This window comes from Delphinus delphis, chromosome 11, assembly GCF_949987515.2.
Source record: "Delphinus delphis chromosome 11, mDelDel1.2, whole genome shotgun sequence".
NCBI classification, from domain to species: Eukaryota; Metazoa; Chordata; class Mammalia; order Artiodactyla; family Delphinidae; genus Delphinus; species Delphinus delphis.
Window position 1 is genome coordinate 70,733,693 of NC_082693.1, and position 17,355 is coordinate 70,751,047.

The 17,355-nt window shown below is 32.5% G+C and overlaps 1 protein-coding gene across 1 annotated transcript in view; it reads left to right on the plus strand.

Annotated features, from left to right (window-relative positions):
* The window catches only part of TMTC3 (transmembrane O-mannosyltransferase targeting cadherins 3), a 64,873-nt gene extending 49,125 nt beyond the window's left edge, over positions 1-15,748 (plus strand). The window contains exons 11-14 of the mRNA XM_060025333.1: positions 4,591-4,694; positions 5,979-6,148; positions 8,067-8,293; positions 11,500-15,748. Of these exons, the coding sequence (XP_059881316.1) occupies positions 4,591-4,694; positions 5,979-6,148; positions 8,067-8,293; positions 11,500-12,314 (1,316 nt within the window). The 3' untranslated portion in view covers positions 12,315-15,748. The remainder of the gene's footprint in view (positions 1-4,590; positions 4,695-5,978; positions 6,149-8,066; positions 8,294-11,499) is intronic.
* The last annotated feature ends 1,607 nt before the right edge of the window (positions 15,749-17,355 follow it).

Consider the following 17,355-nt stretch of genomic DNA (forward strand, 5'->3'; position numbering starts at 1 on the left):
AATTTGTCATTCAGAGACTTCTTGGCTCATTCTGTGTTTTTCAGCTGTGTTCTTCATAGATAGATTTGACAGCTAAAACGACATGTAGGGAAGGAAATCAAGAGTCTTTTTTGTCCCTGTTAGATATACAGATGGAGATAGAACTATAAGTCTGAAGATAAGGGGAATGGTCAGGACTAGAGATAAAAATTTGAAGTAACAAGCATATAGATGGTATTTAAAATCCTAGAACAGTAGAGGATCACAGAGAGCAGAGATTCTTAACATTTAAAGTAGCTTAAAAAAAAAAAAAGACATTCAGTCTGAAGGCTTTTTTTGCTTAGCCAGAATAAGAATATAAACTATACAATGGTCGCTGACCAGGCAACATGAATGACATGTTAGACAAACAGTTGATTACAGTCTTTTGTTTGTTTTGGGTTACAAGTTTTTTTTGTTTGTTTTATTTTTATTATTTTTTTTACAACTTTATTGGAGTATAATTGCTTTACAATGATGTGTTAGTTTCTGCTTTATAACAAAGTGAATCAGTTATACATATACATATGTTCCCATATCTCTTCCCTCTTGCGTCTCCCTCCCTCCCACCCTCCCTATCCCACCCCTCCAGGTGGTCACAAAGCACCGAGCTGATCTCCCTGTGCTATGCGGCTGCTTCCCACTAGCTATCTACCTTATGTTTGGTAGTGTATATATGTCCATGCCTCTCTCTCGCTTTGTCACAGCTTACCCTTCCCCCTCCCCATATCCTCAAGTCCATTCTCTCGTAGGTCTGTGTCTTTATTCCTGTCTTACCCCTAGGTTCTTCATGACATTTTTTTTTTCTTAAATTCCATATATATGTGTTAGCATACGGTATTTGTCTTTCTCTTTCTGACTTGCTTCACTCTGTATGACAGACTCTAGGTCTATCCCTCATTACAAATAGCTCAATTTCATTTCTTTTTATGGCTGAGTAATATTCCATTGTGTATATGTGCCACATCTTCTTTATCCATTCATCTGTTGATGGACACTTAGGTTGCTTCCATGTCCTGACTATTGTAAATAGAGCTGCAGTGAACATTGTGGTACATGACTCTTTTTGAATTATGGTTTTCTCAGGGTATATGCCCAGTAGTGGGATTGCTGGGTCATACTGTAGTTCTATTTGTAGTTTTTTAAGGAACCTCCATACTGTTCTCCACAGTGGCTGTATCAATTTACATTCCCACCAACAGTGCAAGAGGGTTCCCTTTTCTCCACACCCTCTCCAGCATTTATTGTTTCTAGATTTTTTGATGATGGCCATTCTGACTGGTGTGAGATGATATCTCATTGTAGTTTTGATTTGCATTTCTCTAATGATTAATGAAGTTGGGCATTCTTTCATGTGTTTGTTGGCAGTCTGTATATCTTCTTTGGAGAAATGTCTATTTAGGTCTTCTGCCCATTTTTGGATTGGGTTGGTTGTTTTTTTGTTACTGAGTTGGATGAGCTGCTTATAAATTTTGGAGATTAATCCTTTGTCAGTTGCTTCATTTGCAAATATTTTCTCCCATTCTGAGGGTTGTCTTTTGGTCTTGTTTATGGTTTCCTTTGCTGTGCAAAAGCTTTGAAGTTTTATTAGGTCCCATTTGTTTATTTTTGTTTTTATTTCCATTTCTCTGGGAGGTGGGTCAAAAAGGATCTTGCTGTGATTTATGTCATAGAGTGTTCTACCTATGTTTTCCTCTAAGAGTTTGAGAGTTTCTGGCCTTACATTTAGGTCTTTAATCCATTTTGAGCTTATTTTTGTGTATGGTGTTAGGGAGTGATCTAGTCTCATACTTTTACATGTACCTGTCCAGTTTTCCCAGCATCACTTATTGAAGAGGCTATCCTTTCTCCACTGTACATTCCTGCCTCCTTTATCAAGGTTACAAGTTTTTTTAAAAAATCAATTCACAAGATAAAATTTTTGTAAATTGAATTACAGTTTCCGTAAACACCTTTATAAGACGAGGGTAGGTTTTTCTCGAGAAACACCAGATTTCTCCAAGGTTAATTTTTGCCTTAAAATCAATGATTTCATTTTTATCTAACTTCAAATCTTTGAAACGAAAATAATCATGGATTTCTAGTTCAACTTTGATGCCATCAAGGTAGAAATGATTTTTAGAGTTTTCAAGAGTTTCCAGATATTTATAAATATATCTTTTTAAATAAATTGACAAATTTGTGAGTAGGAAATAACTGGAAAGCAACACATATGCCTGGGCCATCAGTGTGACAATACTTAACTTCACTGTTGGTGGCTGAAGAATTATTAGGCACAGAGTTGCCTGATATTTGCCAGTCCTCGTTTACATTGAATTAAAGACAGACTGCTAGATTCAGGCTGCTGTTGTTTTGGATAGCGCACTCATAATAGCAAGATTGTTTTTTGAAATTCTGTAGCTTTTTAGTCATTCAAATGTAATTGATTTTTATATCTTGCCTGCTTTCTTACCTTTTTTTTTTTTCGAATATAGATTTGCCTTACCAGTAATGCTGTTTCCTCCTAGAATCTTAAACTTTGTAACTTATTTTAAAAATTGTTTCATTTTATTAGCTGTGTTGTGTAGATTTTTTTGACGCTAAATGCTATCTGATTGCTATCTTTGTTCTTTGAGAAAGTAAGGGTGCCTTACTCTAGTGTCTGTAGTCTTCACTGATGAGAGTATCTCCTTGCCATAGTTCTAAGAACCTGATTAGTAGATAGTAATTTGCCTTGTCTTTCATCCTAATGGATAACCTCTTTTCTAAGGTTGGTTGGGGCTCTTTTCAGTAACATTTTAAATACTTACCTGACATAATTTCACTTTTATTTACTTAAACTTTCAGTTTGTTCTTTTCTTAGATTAAATTTTTACTGTATAAATAATTTTTTCAGGTTCTATATACCCTTAGTTTTTTCTGGGTAACTTTCTGATCTCTGTAGTAAGTGGTATAGATTTATCTGATGTTTAAAAAAAAAGAGCTTAGATAAACAAGGTCCTATTGTATATAGCACAGGGAACTATATTCGATATCCTGTGATAAACCATAATGGAAAAGAATAGGAAAAAGAATGTATATATGTATAACTGAGTCACTTTGCTGTACAGCAGTAATTAACACAATGCTGTAATTCAACTATACTTCAATAAAAAAGTTTTTTTTTAAAGAGCTGTATAAGAGCAAAAACTCTATATACTCTTGGTAATGCAATGTATTTCAACCTTGGATCTACATCAGAATTGCCTCTGAAACTTTTTTAAAACATTTTTGCAATCCTATTCCTGAAGATTCTGTTTTGATTGAGCTGGGTAGGGTAAGGTATCTGAATTTTTCAAAGCTACACAAGTATTCTGAATTGCTGCCAGTATTGGGCCTTTTTTCCTCTTCTTTTCTTTTTTTTTTTTTGGCTTGACCGCCTCCTGAGACCCCATGAGATTCAGCAATATGTCTAAAAACAAGAAATCAACCTCTTTCCCCCAATCCTGTCCCCTAATTCTCTAACTAAACCCATATGGCATCTAACAGTTTTTGTACAGTGCACACAATTGCCAACCTGAAACATAATTTAGCAAGATCTTAGGACTGTTACTCTCCTCCTAGAGGAATGCCTAAAATATATATGCTTGGCCCCTATGTGTCCTGGGAGTTGCAGGCAGAGAACTATTCCACAACTGCAAAATCATCATTGGTGTCACAGGCAAGTAGTAATCATAATTTGAAACCTTGTCATGTCTGTTAGAGATTCATGTTGAGTAAAATTTGTCTAATTTAAGATCTCCCTTCTTTCTATCTTTATTCCAAAGCTTTGAAATATTTACTGGGAATTATATCTTAAAACTAGTGTACAATGAACCCTCATATCTTTTTTATTTTAATTTTATATTTTTCTATCCCTGAATAAATTTGCTGAGGATTTGATATTAAGACAACCTTTTTAAAAGTTTTAATTAAATTATATGGGAATGTATCATCATTTAAGAGATCTGGGCTGCTGCATCTTAAGTAATATTATAGAATCCAGATAACTTGCACTCCAACCACATTCACAAAAATTTTTAAAAACAAAGTCACAAAGTTTTTTTCACGGGCTCTTTGCCGCTATGCCACCATGGATTCATTTTTGTTATTTATAATACTTGAAATAATTCTAGTAATCATGGTGATCCTTTTCACTTGTAAATCCTTTTTGCTTTTGAGTGAATTCCAAAGCTATGAGATTAAGGAAATAAGAGTAAGCCTTAGTATAGGATAGTAAAATATAGTGGAAAAAAAAAGATGTAAATTTAATCATTACCTTTATTTCTCCCCTCTCATATCTTAACCCTTCCAGGAGCCATTCAAATAGTTTTTTCATGTCATATGTGTATTTTCTGTTCTTATGGTACTTTATTTAATAATTTTCTAGTGTAGCCTTGCTCATAAGTTATAATAAGTTGTGTTAGAAGAGCTTTAAGGAGGAAGCAGGACCTATTGCCTCCTTTTACATTCTTTTGCTTTAGTGTGTTTGTTTCTAGAAACATGTCTTCTTAGTAGTTTACATTGAATGCTATTTAGTGTATTTGCCAACAAATGATTTTTTTTTAATTTTAGATGATATTGGTGCCCACATGAATGTAGGAAGAACTTATAAAAATTTAAATAGAACCAAAGCAGCTGAAGAATCTTATATGACAGCTAAGTCGCTGATGCCTCAAGTAAGTAGTCATAAATTATTTCTATTGTGTCATGTCTGCTAGATGTCCATATTGAATAGAATTATCCAAATGGAAAATCTTTATCTATTCTTCAATTTGTTGATATTAAAAGTAAGTTGTCCAGTGAACCATCTATTACTGTAAGTGTTATAAAAGATTACATTCACTTTCATAGCTCACTTAAAATTTATAGTCTGTGAAAACCAAATTATGATATTATGAATTTTAGATATTTTTGATTACAAGTTATTTATGAGTTAAGTGACTTTAAATGAAAAGAATTTTATTTATGTGCAGTAAGCACTAAATTCAACATTACTCCTATCAAGAAATAAATGAAGAAAACAAAGTGATAAAATGAGTGGATACATCTCTGTTGCTGTCCTGTGCCCATCATTTGCTATAATGTCACAAGTACAAGATTTCTTGGATATCCGCAATACAAAGTCAAATTTAGAAAATCTGATACTGCCCTTGGCCAGCTAGCTGTGTGTAATCTGCAAAGATAGTTTACCCTGGGCTACAGTTTTCTCAATTGTGGTTTATATTATTAATACTGTATTAATAACAGTAGTAATATTGAAATGATTTGACAGTTTGCTAAATGTTTTAAAAATAGAGTTGGACCACATGATACATTAAGAATTATTTCAGTCCTAAGATCCTAAAGTTAAATTCTGTTCAATAAAGATTTTTATCAGATATAATTTATTATGTTCATTGAGAATTTGGGTTCATATATATTATATATAATAACCTTTACTTAACCTGAATAATCAGTTAATTAGAGAATTTTATTTCCTAACTCCACCAAACAAGTGAGGGTTTACTATAGCTCTGAAGTAAAATTAACTACCCTGTTATCACAACCAGTAAATATTTTGCTGACAACATGAAAGCTGACATAGTGTAACAAATACAGTAGACTGAGAGAAAAGATCCAAGTTCTATTCCTGGTCTGACTCAAACATACTAAGGGACCTTAGCCTCTAGAAGTTCTGATTTCTATGACTTCATAAAATAATACATATATAAAAATCTAACAGTAATCTGTTGAGCTGGCATGAATGAAAAAATACAACCTTCATTGCTACTAAACATTAATTATTTTACTTACATTTTGTGGATACTGCAGATTATTTCACATTTTTTATGTATTATTTTAGTATTGCAGTGTGTCTTTTTATGTTCTATGTAAATTTTAAATAAAACACTAGGACTACTTACTTCAGATTTTATTTGGTACTGAAATGTCAAATTATAAAAACCCCTTTTTTTTAACAGATTATTCCTGGTAAAAAATATGCAGCCAGAATTGCACCTAACCACTTAAATGTTTACATTAATCTGGCCAACCTGATACGAGCAAATGAGTCCCGACTGGAAGAAGCGGATCAGCTGTACCGACAAGCAATAAGCATGAGACCCGACTTCAAGCAGGCTTACATTAGCAGGTGTTGTAGTTCGCTTTAGGCTTTCACTATAGAAGATTAAAGCTGCACCTGCATATACTTTTAAGCTATTTTGACTAATTTGGCTTTTTTTTCTTCTTCTAGTAAATCTTAGTTAGCAACCAAGAGCGTAGAAATACAGCCTGTTTTAGACTAACAAATTTAATTGATTTCATTTTAAATTGACAAGGAAGTCCATAACTTATAATAGCAAACTTAGGTTTATTTATACAAAAGGAAGGGTAGGAAAAGCTCCTCTTTAATTTCATTTGCTTCTCATTACAAATTCACTTTTATTTAAAACAGCTGAAATTTACCTTTTATAATTCTTAATTATTACAAAATAATTATTTTTACAAGAAGTTATTCTTAATTATTATAGAATAATTAAGAAATCATTGTATAATTAAGAAATCATTATATATAAAATTAATTAAGAAATAATTATATAATATCAAACTCTCAAGAGCTTTCTTAAATTAATACTGAGAATTGACTGGTTATTGTTACTACAAAGAAACTTTTTAGTTGCCAGTAAAAAAATTTTTGTAATATTAGAAGTTGATATATTTTCTCATGTAAGTCTTATCATTTGTATTGTACCTGAGGAAAATTTTATGTTAAACTTTGTTTTGCAGCGTGCTCCAGAAACCTAATTATAATTTGTCACATTGTTTATATGGGGAAAATGCATTCAGAATTTAAGTTTTTGAAATGAAATCCGTTCATAGCTGGAAGCTGTCTTTGTTCAGCCTTATCTAGTACTTGCTGAAATTCACTAAGTTTACTGGGGTTGTTTCTATAAATAAAACGTGTCATATGTTAATTTATAAAGAATTAATAATCTCTGCATTTAAAGAAATCACATTTTGGGGCTTCCCTGGTGGCGCAGTGGTTGAGAGTCCGCCTGCCGATGCAGGGGACACGGGTTCGCGCCCCGGTCCGGGAAGATCCCACATGCCGCGGAGCTGCTGCGCCCATGAGCCATGGCCGCTGAGCCTGCGCGTCCGGAGCCTGTGCTCCGCGACGGGAGAGGCCACAACAGTGAGAGGCCCGTGTAACGCAAAAAAAAATCACATTTTGGACACTTATTCTAGAAATTGGGAATATCAGTTTATTTGATTTCATGCCTATGCTAATACTTCAAGAAAGAGTAGTATTATAATAAAAGTAACTCATTTCAGTACTTAAACTGATTTGCACATATGTAAAAATGACTTTTTTAAGCTCTGTAACAGAAAATGTAACCATATTAGAATGATTTCTAAAATGATTTTCAAACTGTGATCATTAGTTTCAGATGTGTTCCTCAAAAGTATCTACAGGTGGCACTATTGCCCTTCCATCCTACCAGATCGGCTTTTTAAATTCCTTTTCTTTTTAATGAATGGTCATTTTATAAGAATACATCGAAGAAAACTAAGTAATTTTAAGGGGTAAACAATTTCTAATGTTCTTCTTTTTGTATAGTGAGACATTGCTAACAGATTTGAATACTGGAATTTCCCCATCACTACTGTATTTATATTCCTTCTTCAAATGCTGTTACTTCATCTGACAAATTAATCTCCCACTCTAGTTGCTATCATTTTTCTGATGTAGACTAGTCTGCTGTTTTTCAAGATATATTCAAAGAATATATTTTCTCTGTTCCCCTTTCTTTGATACCTCCCGACATCTTACTCTCTAGCGTCAGGCATGCTCTTTCCTTCTTTAAAAATATTTGAAAACGTATCAAGCCAAATTTGCTAAACTAATGTGTTCAGGTTTAAGGACAGTTTGTTATTTTTAAAAGAAAATTTTAAAAACCTAAGTTAAAAGGAAAGCTGTGAATATGTGGAAAAGCTTAAAACTTGTGAAAAATAGTATCTATAGACTGACACAGTAATGTAAGTAAAGCTTGTGTTTGATTTTTCCACAGAGGAGAATTGCTTTTAAAAATGAATAAACCTGTCAAAGCAAAAGAAGCATATCTTAAAGCACTAGAGCTGGACAAAAACAATGCAGATCTTTGGTACAACTTGGCGATTGTTCATATTGAACTTAAAGAACCAAATGAAGCCCTAAAAAACTTTAATCATGCTTTAGAACTAAATCCAAAGCATAAGCTAGCGTTATTCAATTCTGCTATATTAATGCAAGAATCAGGTATGTTTTTTCAAAATATTTCTATATTTAAACATATTCTAGTTTGAAATATAATAAAACCTAATCTTACCCCCAGCAAACATTTTATGAATGGATGGTTTACATCAAAACTGCATAAATAATTTATAAGAAGAATATTTAAAATACTTGAAGTAAACTTTTCAAGTAATAGCCTTAACATATATGACAATACTAATTGTTAGTTCTTCTGGTATATGTTAAAACTGATTTTTCAGACAGTCTATTAAGCAATACCATATTTATCTATTTTGTCATTTTATTCATGGAAATATATCTTATGTATAAATATCATACTATTCAAATAATCTGAATTGGTAAAAATTTTTAGGTAATTATTTCTAGGGAGCCAAGAGCATTATATGTTTTAGACAAAATAGTATTCTATTTTCTCTTGATTTATAAGTCCAAATACTTTTGATATCATTTTGTATCGTTTTACTGTTTTCTGAGACGTTATTATAATTTCCTATATTTTCTATAAATTTAGCAAAACTAAATTATTCATCACAATAAATCAGGATCTTTGATATATTTTAGTACGGCTTCAGAAGGCAATATATATAATTTATAATCTTAATTTTTATGTTTGGAAAAATCTCTATATTAATTGTTAGATACTTTTATAAAACTTTTGCAAAAAATGTAAGAATCATATTTTATAGCTAAAGAGGGCCTTTGAGTTTGTTTTTGCCAGTCATCTGTTTTGTAGATTAGAGAGTCAGGACCAAACAGATGTAATAACTACCCTAACTTTATATGGCTAGGTTAGTAACTAGTCCAAGACAAGAACTTAAGCCTACTGATTTATTTCACATTTTCTTTATTTATCATATTGTCACATAAAAGAATAGAGGAAGATCTTTATGTCTGTTATTCAAAAAAGCTAAGTTTAGGAAACTAATGTTTTTGTAAAGTTAGCTAACCTTAGTAATCATGAAAGGTGCCCATTATCTGACACAAGATTGCACCCTGGGGTGTGTAGTTTTAGAAATTGAATTTTTTTGTATTTATTTGCAATAGAAATTATCTCAATAAAATATTTGTTTCCTAAAACCCGATTTATGTGTAGTGAGACATTGGACATAGGCTTTACATATAATGGTGTATTTTTACCTTTGAAAAGTACTAAAAAATTTTAAATAACATACAGAAAATATCTGATTTAATAAGACTAGAACATTTTGTTTATCCAGTCATAGTTACTATTTACTGAGCATTTTTTATATATCTCATGTAATTATTAGAAAATTCAGTAGGTTAACCCAGACAAGTTAATAATTTGTTTAGTGCATAAAATTAACAGAATCAAGATTGAACATTTGTTTTTGTTGGCAAATCCCATGCCTCTTCCTCTTAATTCTCTACTCTTCGTCTACTCCCAGTTAGAATCTAAACTATCAGGAGATATTTCATCCCTTTTAGTTTGTTTTTTTGTTTGTTTATATGTTTTCGTGTTTTTTTTAAATTTATATTTTATACAGCAGGTTCTTATTAGTTATCTATTTTATACATGTCAATCCCAATCTCCCAATTCATCCCACAACCACCAACCCCCAACTTGCCCCCCTTGGTGTCCATACATTTTTCTCTACATCTCTGTCTCTATTTCTGCCTTGCAAACCAGTTCATCTGTACCATTTTTCTAGATTCCACATATATGTGTTAATATACGATATTTGTTTTTCTCTTTCTGACTTACTTCACTCTGTATCAGTCTCTAGGTCCATCCACATCTCTACAAATGACCCAATTTCATTCCTTTTTATGGCTGAGTAATATTCCATTTTATATATGTAGCACATCTTCTTTATCCATTTGCCGGTTGATGGGCATTTAGGTTGCTTCCATGACCTGGCTATTGTAAATAGTGGTGCAGTGAACATTGGGGCACATGTGTCTTTCTGAATTATGGTTTTCTCTGGGTAAATGCCCAGTAGTGGGATTGCTGGGTCACATGGTAATTCTATTTTTAGTTTTTTAAGGAACCTCCATACTGTTCTCCATAGTGGCTGTATCAATTTACATTCCCACCAACAGTGCAAGAGGCTTCCCTTTTCTGCACACCCTCTCCAGCATTTGTTGTTTGTAGATTTTCTGATAATGCCCATTCTAACCGGTGTGAGATGATACCTCATTGTAGTTTTGATTTGCATTTCTCTAATAATTTGTGATGTTGAGCAGCTTTTCATGTGCCTCTTGGCCATCTGTATGTCTTCTTTGGAGAGATATCTATTTAGGTCTTCTGCCCATTTTTTGATTGGGTTTTTTTTTTAATATTGAGCTGCATGAGCTATTTATATATTTTGGAGATTAATCCTTTATCTGTTGATTCATTGGCAAATATTTTCTCCCATTCTGAGGGTTGTCTTTTCATTTTGTATATAGTTTCCTTTGCTGTGTAAAAGCTTTTAAGTTTCAGTAGGTCCCATCTGTTTATTTTTGGTTGTATTTCCATTTCTCTAGGAGGTGGGTCAAAAAAAGATCTTGCTGTGATTTATGTCAAAGAGTGTTCTTCCTATGTTTTCCTCTAAGAGTTTTATCATGTCCGGTCTTACATTTAGGTCTCTAATCCATTTTGAGTTTATTCTTGTGTATGGTGTTAGGGAGTGTTCTAATTTCATTCTTTTATTCTTGTGTATGGTGTTAGGGAGTGTTCTAATTTCATTCTTTTATGTGTAGCTGTCCAGTTTTCCCAGCACCACTTATTGAAGAGACTGTCTTTTCGCCATTTTTTATCCTTGCCTCCTTTGTTGTAGATTAGTTGACCCTATATGTGTGGGTTTATCTCTCAGCTTTCTATCCTGTTCCACTGATCTATATTTCTGTGTTTGTGACAGTACCATATTGTCTTGATTACTGTGGCTTTGTAATATAGTCTGAAGTCAGGGAGTCTGATTCCTCCAGCTCCGTTTTTTTCCCCTCAAGATTGCTTTGGCTCCCCTTTTAGTTTTTGAGGCACTTTTACTGTTTTAAAGGAAAGGAAATGAGCTACCATTTCAGTGCTTCATATACATCTTTCCTATGAAAACTTTGAGATTTTTTCTTTCTGCTTTTTAATTTAGGCACAGCAATTAATTGTTTTGATGCTGTCTTTTTGTAATCTAGATAAATACTTGCAAGTGGCTTTGTTCCTCAGACTTATTCATTTGCTCATAGTATAATTTTTTTTCTTTTTAAATTCTTAGGTGAGGTTAAACTCAGACCTGAAGCTAGAAAACGACTTCTAAGCTATGTAAATGAGGAGCCACTAGATGCTAATGGTTATTTCAATCTGGGAATGCTTGCCATGGATGACAAAAAGGACACTGAAGCAGAGATGTGGATGAAGAAAGCCATAAAATTACAAGCCGATTTCAGAAGTGCTCTGTTTAATCTGGCTCTCCTGTATTCTCAGACTGCAAAGGAATTAATGGCTTTGCCAATCTTGGAAGAGTTACTCAGATACTATCCTGATCATATCAAAGGTCTCATTTTAAAAGGAGACATTCTGATGAATCAAAAGAAAGATATACTTGGAGCAAAAAAATGTTTTGAAAAGATTTTGGAGATGGATCCAAGCAATGTGCAAGGAAAACACAATCTTTGTGTTGTTTATTTTGAAGAGAAGGACTTATTAAAAGCTGAAAGATGCCTGGTTGAAACATTGGCATTAGCACCACATGAAGAATATATTCAACGCCATTTGAATATAGTCAGGGATAAAATTTCTTCATCTAGTTTTGTAGAACAGCCAGTATTCCCAGCTGGTAAGACTTCAGGTATAGAAGGAGACAAAATTCCAACTGAAAATGAAAAAGAAATCAAAAGTAAACCCAGACCCATACAGATAATAAAAACAAGTGATAATAAAAGTCAGTCGAAATCCAACAAACAGTTAGGAAAAAATACAGACAAAGAAACCGCCCACAAAACAACAAAAGAAATCAAAGAAATTGAGAAGAAAAGAGTTGCTGCTTTAAAAAGACTAGAAGAGATTGAACGTATTTTAAATGGTGAATAGCATTACCCTTTATCACGTGACAGTGGTTTCAAAGAACTTCAGTCTATATCATGTGATTACTTATACTGAGAGCTTTGAAAAATAGCAAGGATACTAACAGTCTATCATAAGCTGCCTCTACGTAGGATCAAAATAAGATTTTCATTAAAGACCCTTTCATTACCCCAGGGTATGTATTATATATGACAGTAGTTTTTAGAGTTTTGGTGACTATAGCAGAAATTACAGGTGGGAAATTTGTATATTTTCTTATAGAAGGAAGATTCTTTCAGCAGAATAACATTGATTACTACCCTCAGTTAAAAATAATCTGAGGCCTGAATGGTAATCCCATGGGGGCAAATCCAACATGTGCTGGTTTATTCTGTGAATTCATATTTATTAGTTAACTTCATTTTTCCTTTAAATATTGCAATTTGACTATGGATTTGAAAACACTTATTGAACACATTCTTTTTCTTCAGTAACCTTCTATTTCCAAGGGACTTTGCACTACAAAAGAATGCTGGCTGGCTTTCTTTATGTTGTATTCTTTTTTTGATTTTTAGAAGGAACGCCAGATTAAACATTTTAAAATAAGTCGTATGACATGTTAGCTTAAGAATGTATTTTCGTAACTGTGTGCTTGTCCTTCACTCTAAATGGCAATTTTTAATCAGGTAAAGTTTTAAATACATATACGCACACACATTTCTGATGGTGCTCATATATACTGTATTTTCATTTTTTTACGTACTGAGGGTTTCACAGCATGAACCACATAATCATGACTCTTTGACTTTTGTTTCCCAAACTATTCCTGTTTATGAGGGTCATAGTCATATTGAGAAGTCCCAGTAGCTATAACTTGATTAAACTTTTGAGCTAAAACATAGTAAGTTTCTCTTTCATCTTAGTGTTATCTTTCTAGTGTTACTTGAATTTTAATTTTGTTTCCAAAAACATACCTTAATTATTCTTAGATACCTTAGGTACCTAAATTGAGTTCTGTTTAACTGAAGGCAAAACAATGTGACAAAGTTTATTTTTAAACACTAAGTTCTTGATATCTTATGGTGTATATTTTTATTAAGTATTTATTTTGACTACTGAGCTTCCACAAAAAACTTAACGCTGTTGGGGCTTCCCTGGTGGCGCAGTGGTTGAGAATCTGCCTGCTGATGCAGGGGACACGGATTCGTGCCCCGGTCTGGGAAGATCCCACATGCCGCGGAGCGGCTAGCCCCCTGAGCCATGGCCGCTGAGCCTGCGTGTCCGGAGCCTGTGCTCCGCAACGGGAGAGGCCGCGACAGTGAGAGGCCCGCGTACAGCAAAAAAAAAAAAAAAAAAAAATTTAATGCTGTTTTAAGTCCATCAAGTATGGAAAATAAATTGCTATTGCATTTTTCTATACATGCATATATTATGGTTGAACCAAAATTTCGTCAGTTTTGGCCTGTTGTCCAGCTAGAAAAAAGATAATTAGCCTAGTATATGATTAATAAATTAATCAGTTGGTTTTAGCAAATTTAAACCTGAAAAATGTTAGTTTGAAGAGTAGATACAAATCAAATTTATTAAATCTGACTTTTTTCATGAGTTAAAATGCATTTTTATAATACCTAATAAAGTTGGCTTTAATTTAAAATGTTAAAGCTCAAGCTATCGTCTTGGGATAGTAACTAATTTCTAATTATGTAGCATTTCAAAAACTATATTTCTGTTCCTTTGAAATAATGAATTTCTAATTATGTTCCAAAACCCATATTCCTGTAACTTTTTTCTTAAAGGGATGTTTTATAAATAGGTCATAAGAAACATGGTCTGTATTAAAGACCTACTCTTACTAGGTTCTCTGAGGCGCTGTCATAGATTATTTTTTAGGCAATATAAAGCAAGCACTGACATCAATGGTAGTACATTTTTGATTCATTAAAGCAATACCTGATTTCAGTTTTTAAATTATAGCTTTGTGACTCCAGATATAAGGTGGAGAATACCTCATATACCATGACTTGAAAAATGAAACTGTTATTGTTACATTCTCTACATATATCTTGAGAAGAAGTTTGAGTTTGATCTATTCTGTTATAATATCAACTGAGGATAGTTCAAAAAAGTAGAAGGAAATCTTTTATGACAGCAGACCGTAATAAAAGCTTTGAGTAATAATTTAATAAAATTATGTAACTATTCAAAAGATAAAAGATATATTAATATCCAATGATTTTTATAGAAAAAAGAATTTTCTCCACATTAGCACTTAGAACAGTGCCTATCATGTAGGAAGTGCTCATATTTTGAATAATTTATTTAAATCAAATTCACCCTGAGTAATCAATAACTTTTCCAAATCAGTTGTTTCTCAACCCTCATTTCATATTAGGATCATCTAGACCCCACCCTACAACAATTAAATCTGAATTTCTTATGGGTAGAGCCATGCTTCAGTTTTTCCAAAGGCTCTCTAATTTGTAGTCAGGGTTAGGGACCACTGTTCTAAATTCATTGAAGAAAATCCTCTTATCTCTCCTGTGTTAACTTTTAAATTAGTGACATAATCCAATTAATTTTGATGTTTTAACTTCCATTAAGGAATATGCTCTTCTGATACCTAGTATTTATTCCATCTTAAGTTCCATCAAGTTTGCTTATGTGTGAGGTGATTATTTTTTCTCTTTAAATTCATAATATAAATTTTATTCAAGCTGTTGAGGTGAAAAAGTCAATGGATAGTTTTTCCTTTGAAGCTGCCATTTGGGGGAAATGGAGGGTAGGGACATTTTAGCCCAATTCACTAACCTGTGTTTCACAGTTGTGAGCATCTGTAAGTTTGAAAAAGAAAGCTTATCATAGGTTTATGTACTAATAAGGGGATGTAGTTTTAGTTCTTGCTGTTTTACAAAAGAAACTTTTTCTCATATTGCTCCTATATGTGTGTCCTTACTAACATTCAGAACTGGGAATTTTATCTTATAATAATTATTCCAGTAAGTAATTTTATGAAGTTGATGACTTGGAGGATAAAGCAAATATGTTTGCAATTTTGTCTTTACTTTTATGTAGATGTTTGGTATGTGAATTACTCAGTTCTATTAAAACCTCATGCCTTTCATCTAATTTGAGCTCTCAACTTCATGTTACAGAATGCTTCTTTAAGGATGCTTTAATGAAAAATATGAAAATATATAGATTTGTATGTCAGTTTATACTTCAGAAATCCATATATTTGTCATATTTATTTTTTTAAAAACCTAATTGCATGACTAAATCATATTTAAAATGAAAACTCAAATATATCTGGTACCTTTGTCTAGAGTTTTATCTGTTGGAAGATGTCAGCCATCCATGTTAAGTTTTCATAAAATAGTTGATAATTGTATGCATTTTATATTACTGTGGTGTCTGTGTGTACCATATTTCTAAATATTCAGTATTAAATTGATACTTTTTAAAACCTTATCCTGAATTGCCTTTTAGTGTTAAAATGAAAAATATAATAGCATATCAAGAAATTTCTTCCCCCACAAAGAACGAAGAGCTGGCCAGTAGTTTTATAAGCAATGACCTGAGAAAGGTACATGTTAACTTAGTTCCTAACAGTGATACATTTCCAACCCAGAGTGACAGAAACTCAGTTAAGAAAATGAGACAAACTCAAATGTGAAATTTTATAGACATACACAGTTGAAAGTCAGTGTAGTGAAATAATTAGGAGTTTAAGTTATGAATCTACTTGGATTCACATACTGGTACCACACTTGCTAGTATAACTTAGGGGAAGTTGTTTAACCTATATGTCCTCAGTTTCCCCATCTGCAGGTTGGGGAAAATACTTTCCTCATAAAGTTATTAAAAGGGGATATATACATATATATGTAAAATGTATGTTACGTATTTATGTGTTATAATAGATATATATATCTCATAACAAATCGGCAAGTATCTTTTTTCTTTTGAAAATTTATTTTTATACAGCAGGTTCTTATTAGTTATCCATTTTACACATATTAGTGTATATATGTCAATCCCAATTGCCCAATTCATCCCACCACCACTACCCCCCAACCCCCGCTTTCCCCCCTTGGTGTCCATATGTTTGTTCTCTGCATCTGTGTCTCAATTTATGCCCTACAAACCGGTTCATCTGTACCATTTTTCTAGATTCCACATATATGTGTTAATATACGATATTTGTTTTTCTCTTTTTGACTTACTTCACCCTGTATCACAGTCTCTAGATCCATCCACGTCTCTACAAATGACCCAATTTCGTTCCTTTTTATGGCTGAATATTCCATTGTATATATGTACCACATCTTTTTTTGGCAAGTATCTTTATAAATAGTGCGTGCTCAGCCATGCACACTGTAAATAGCCTTTACCAGAAGTTTTGACCACAACCATAATTAACATCACTCAGTGAATTGTGATTTTTTTTTAAGCCATGAAAATTATTTGATGTGTTTGGCTTAATTGTTTTTATGTGTCTCCAAGAACTAAACAGTTTTAACAGCTGTAACCAGTGGTACTGATGGATCCATCCAATGTTGTCTTTATTATATTTGATTATAGTTTGGTAGTATTGCATTGTCATACTAGAAAAGCTAAAGAAACAAAATATTTTTAGTTTTGCTGAAGACTAGCCTTATTTATGGACAGCTTTCCAACAAGCAATTATTAACTTTTATCAGGTATCGTCTGTTTCAGGAACATGACAGTATGTTTACATGTCAAGTTGTGTTTAATTCTATGCCATTTCTAAATTGGTTTGTTTAAATAAATTCAGCAAATGGAAATATGTTATATATTTATATTAAATATATTAATAGATTTAAATTGCTTAGGACAGTTCTTGGCACATAGTAAATAATAGATGTTAGTTATTAATGTAATTGCAAGATTTGGGCTTGCATTTGATGTATATTATTTGATTTATATATGTGTTAGCAGAAGTAATGTCAATGATGGTCATGATAGCAAACAAATTATTAGAAATATAATATGAATGCTTGTTCCATAGGCATCAGGTACATAACCTAAAATAATATATATTTATTAA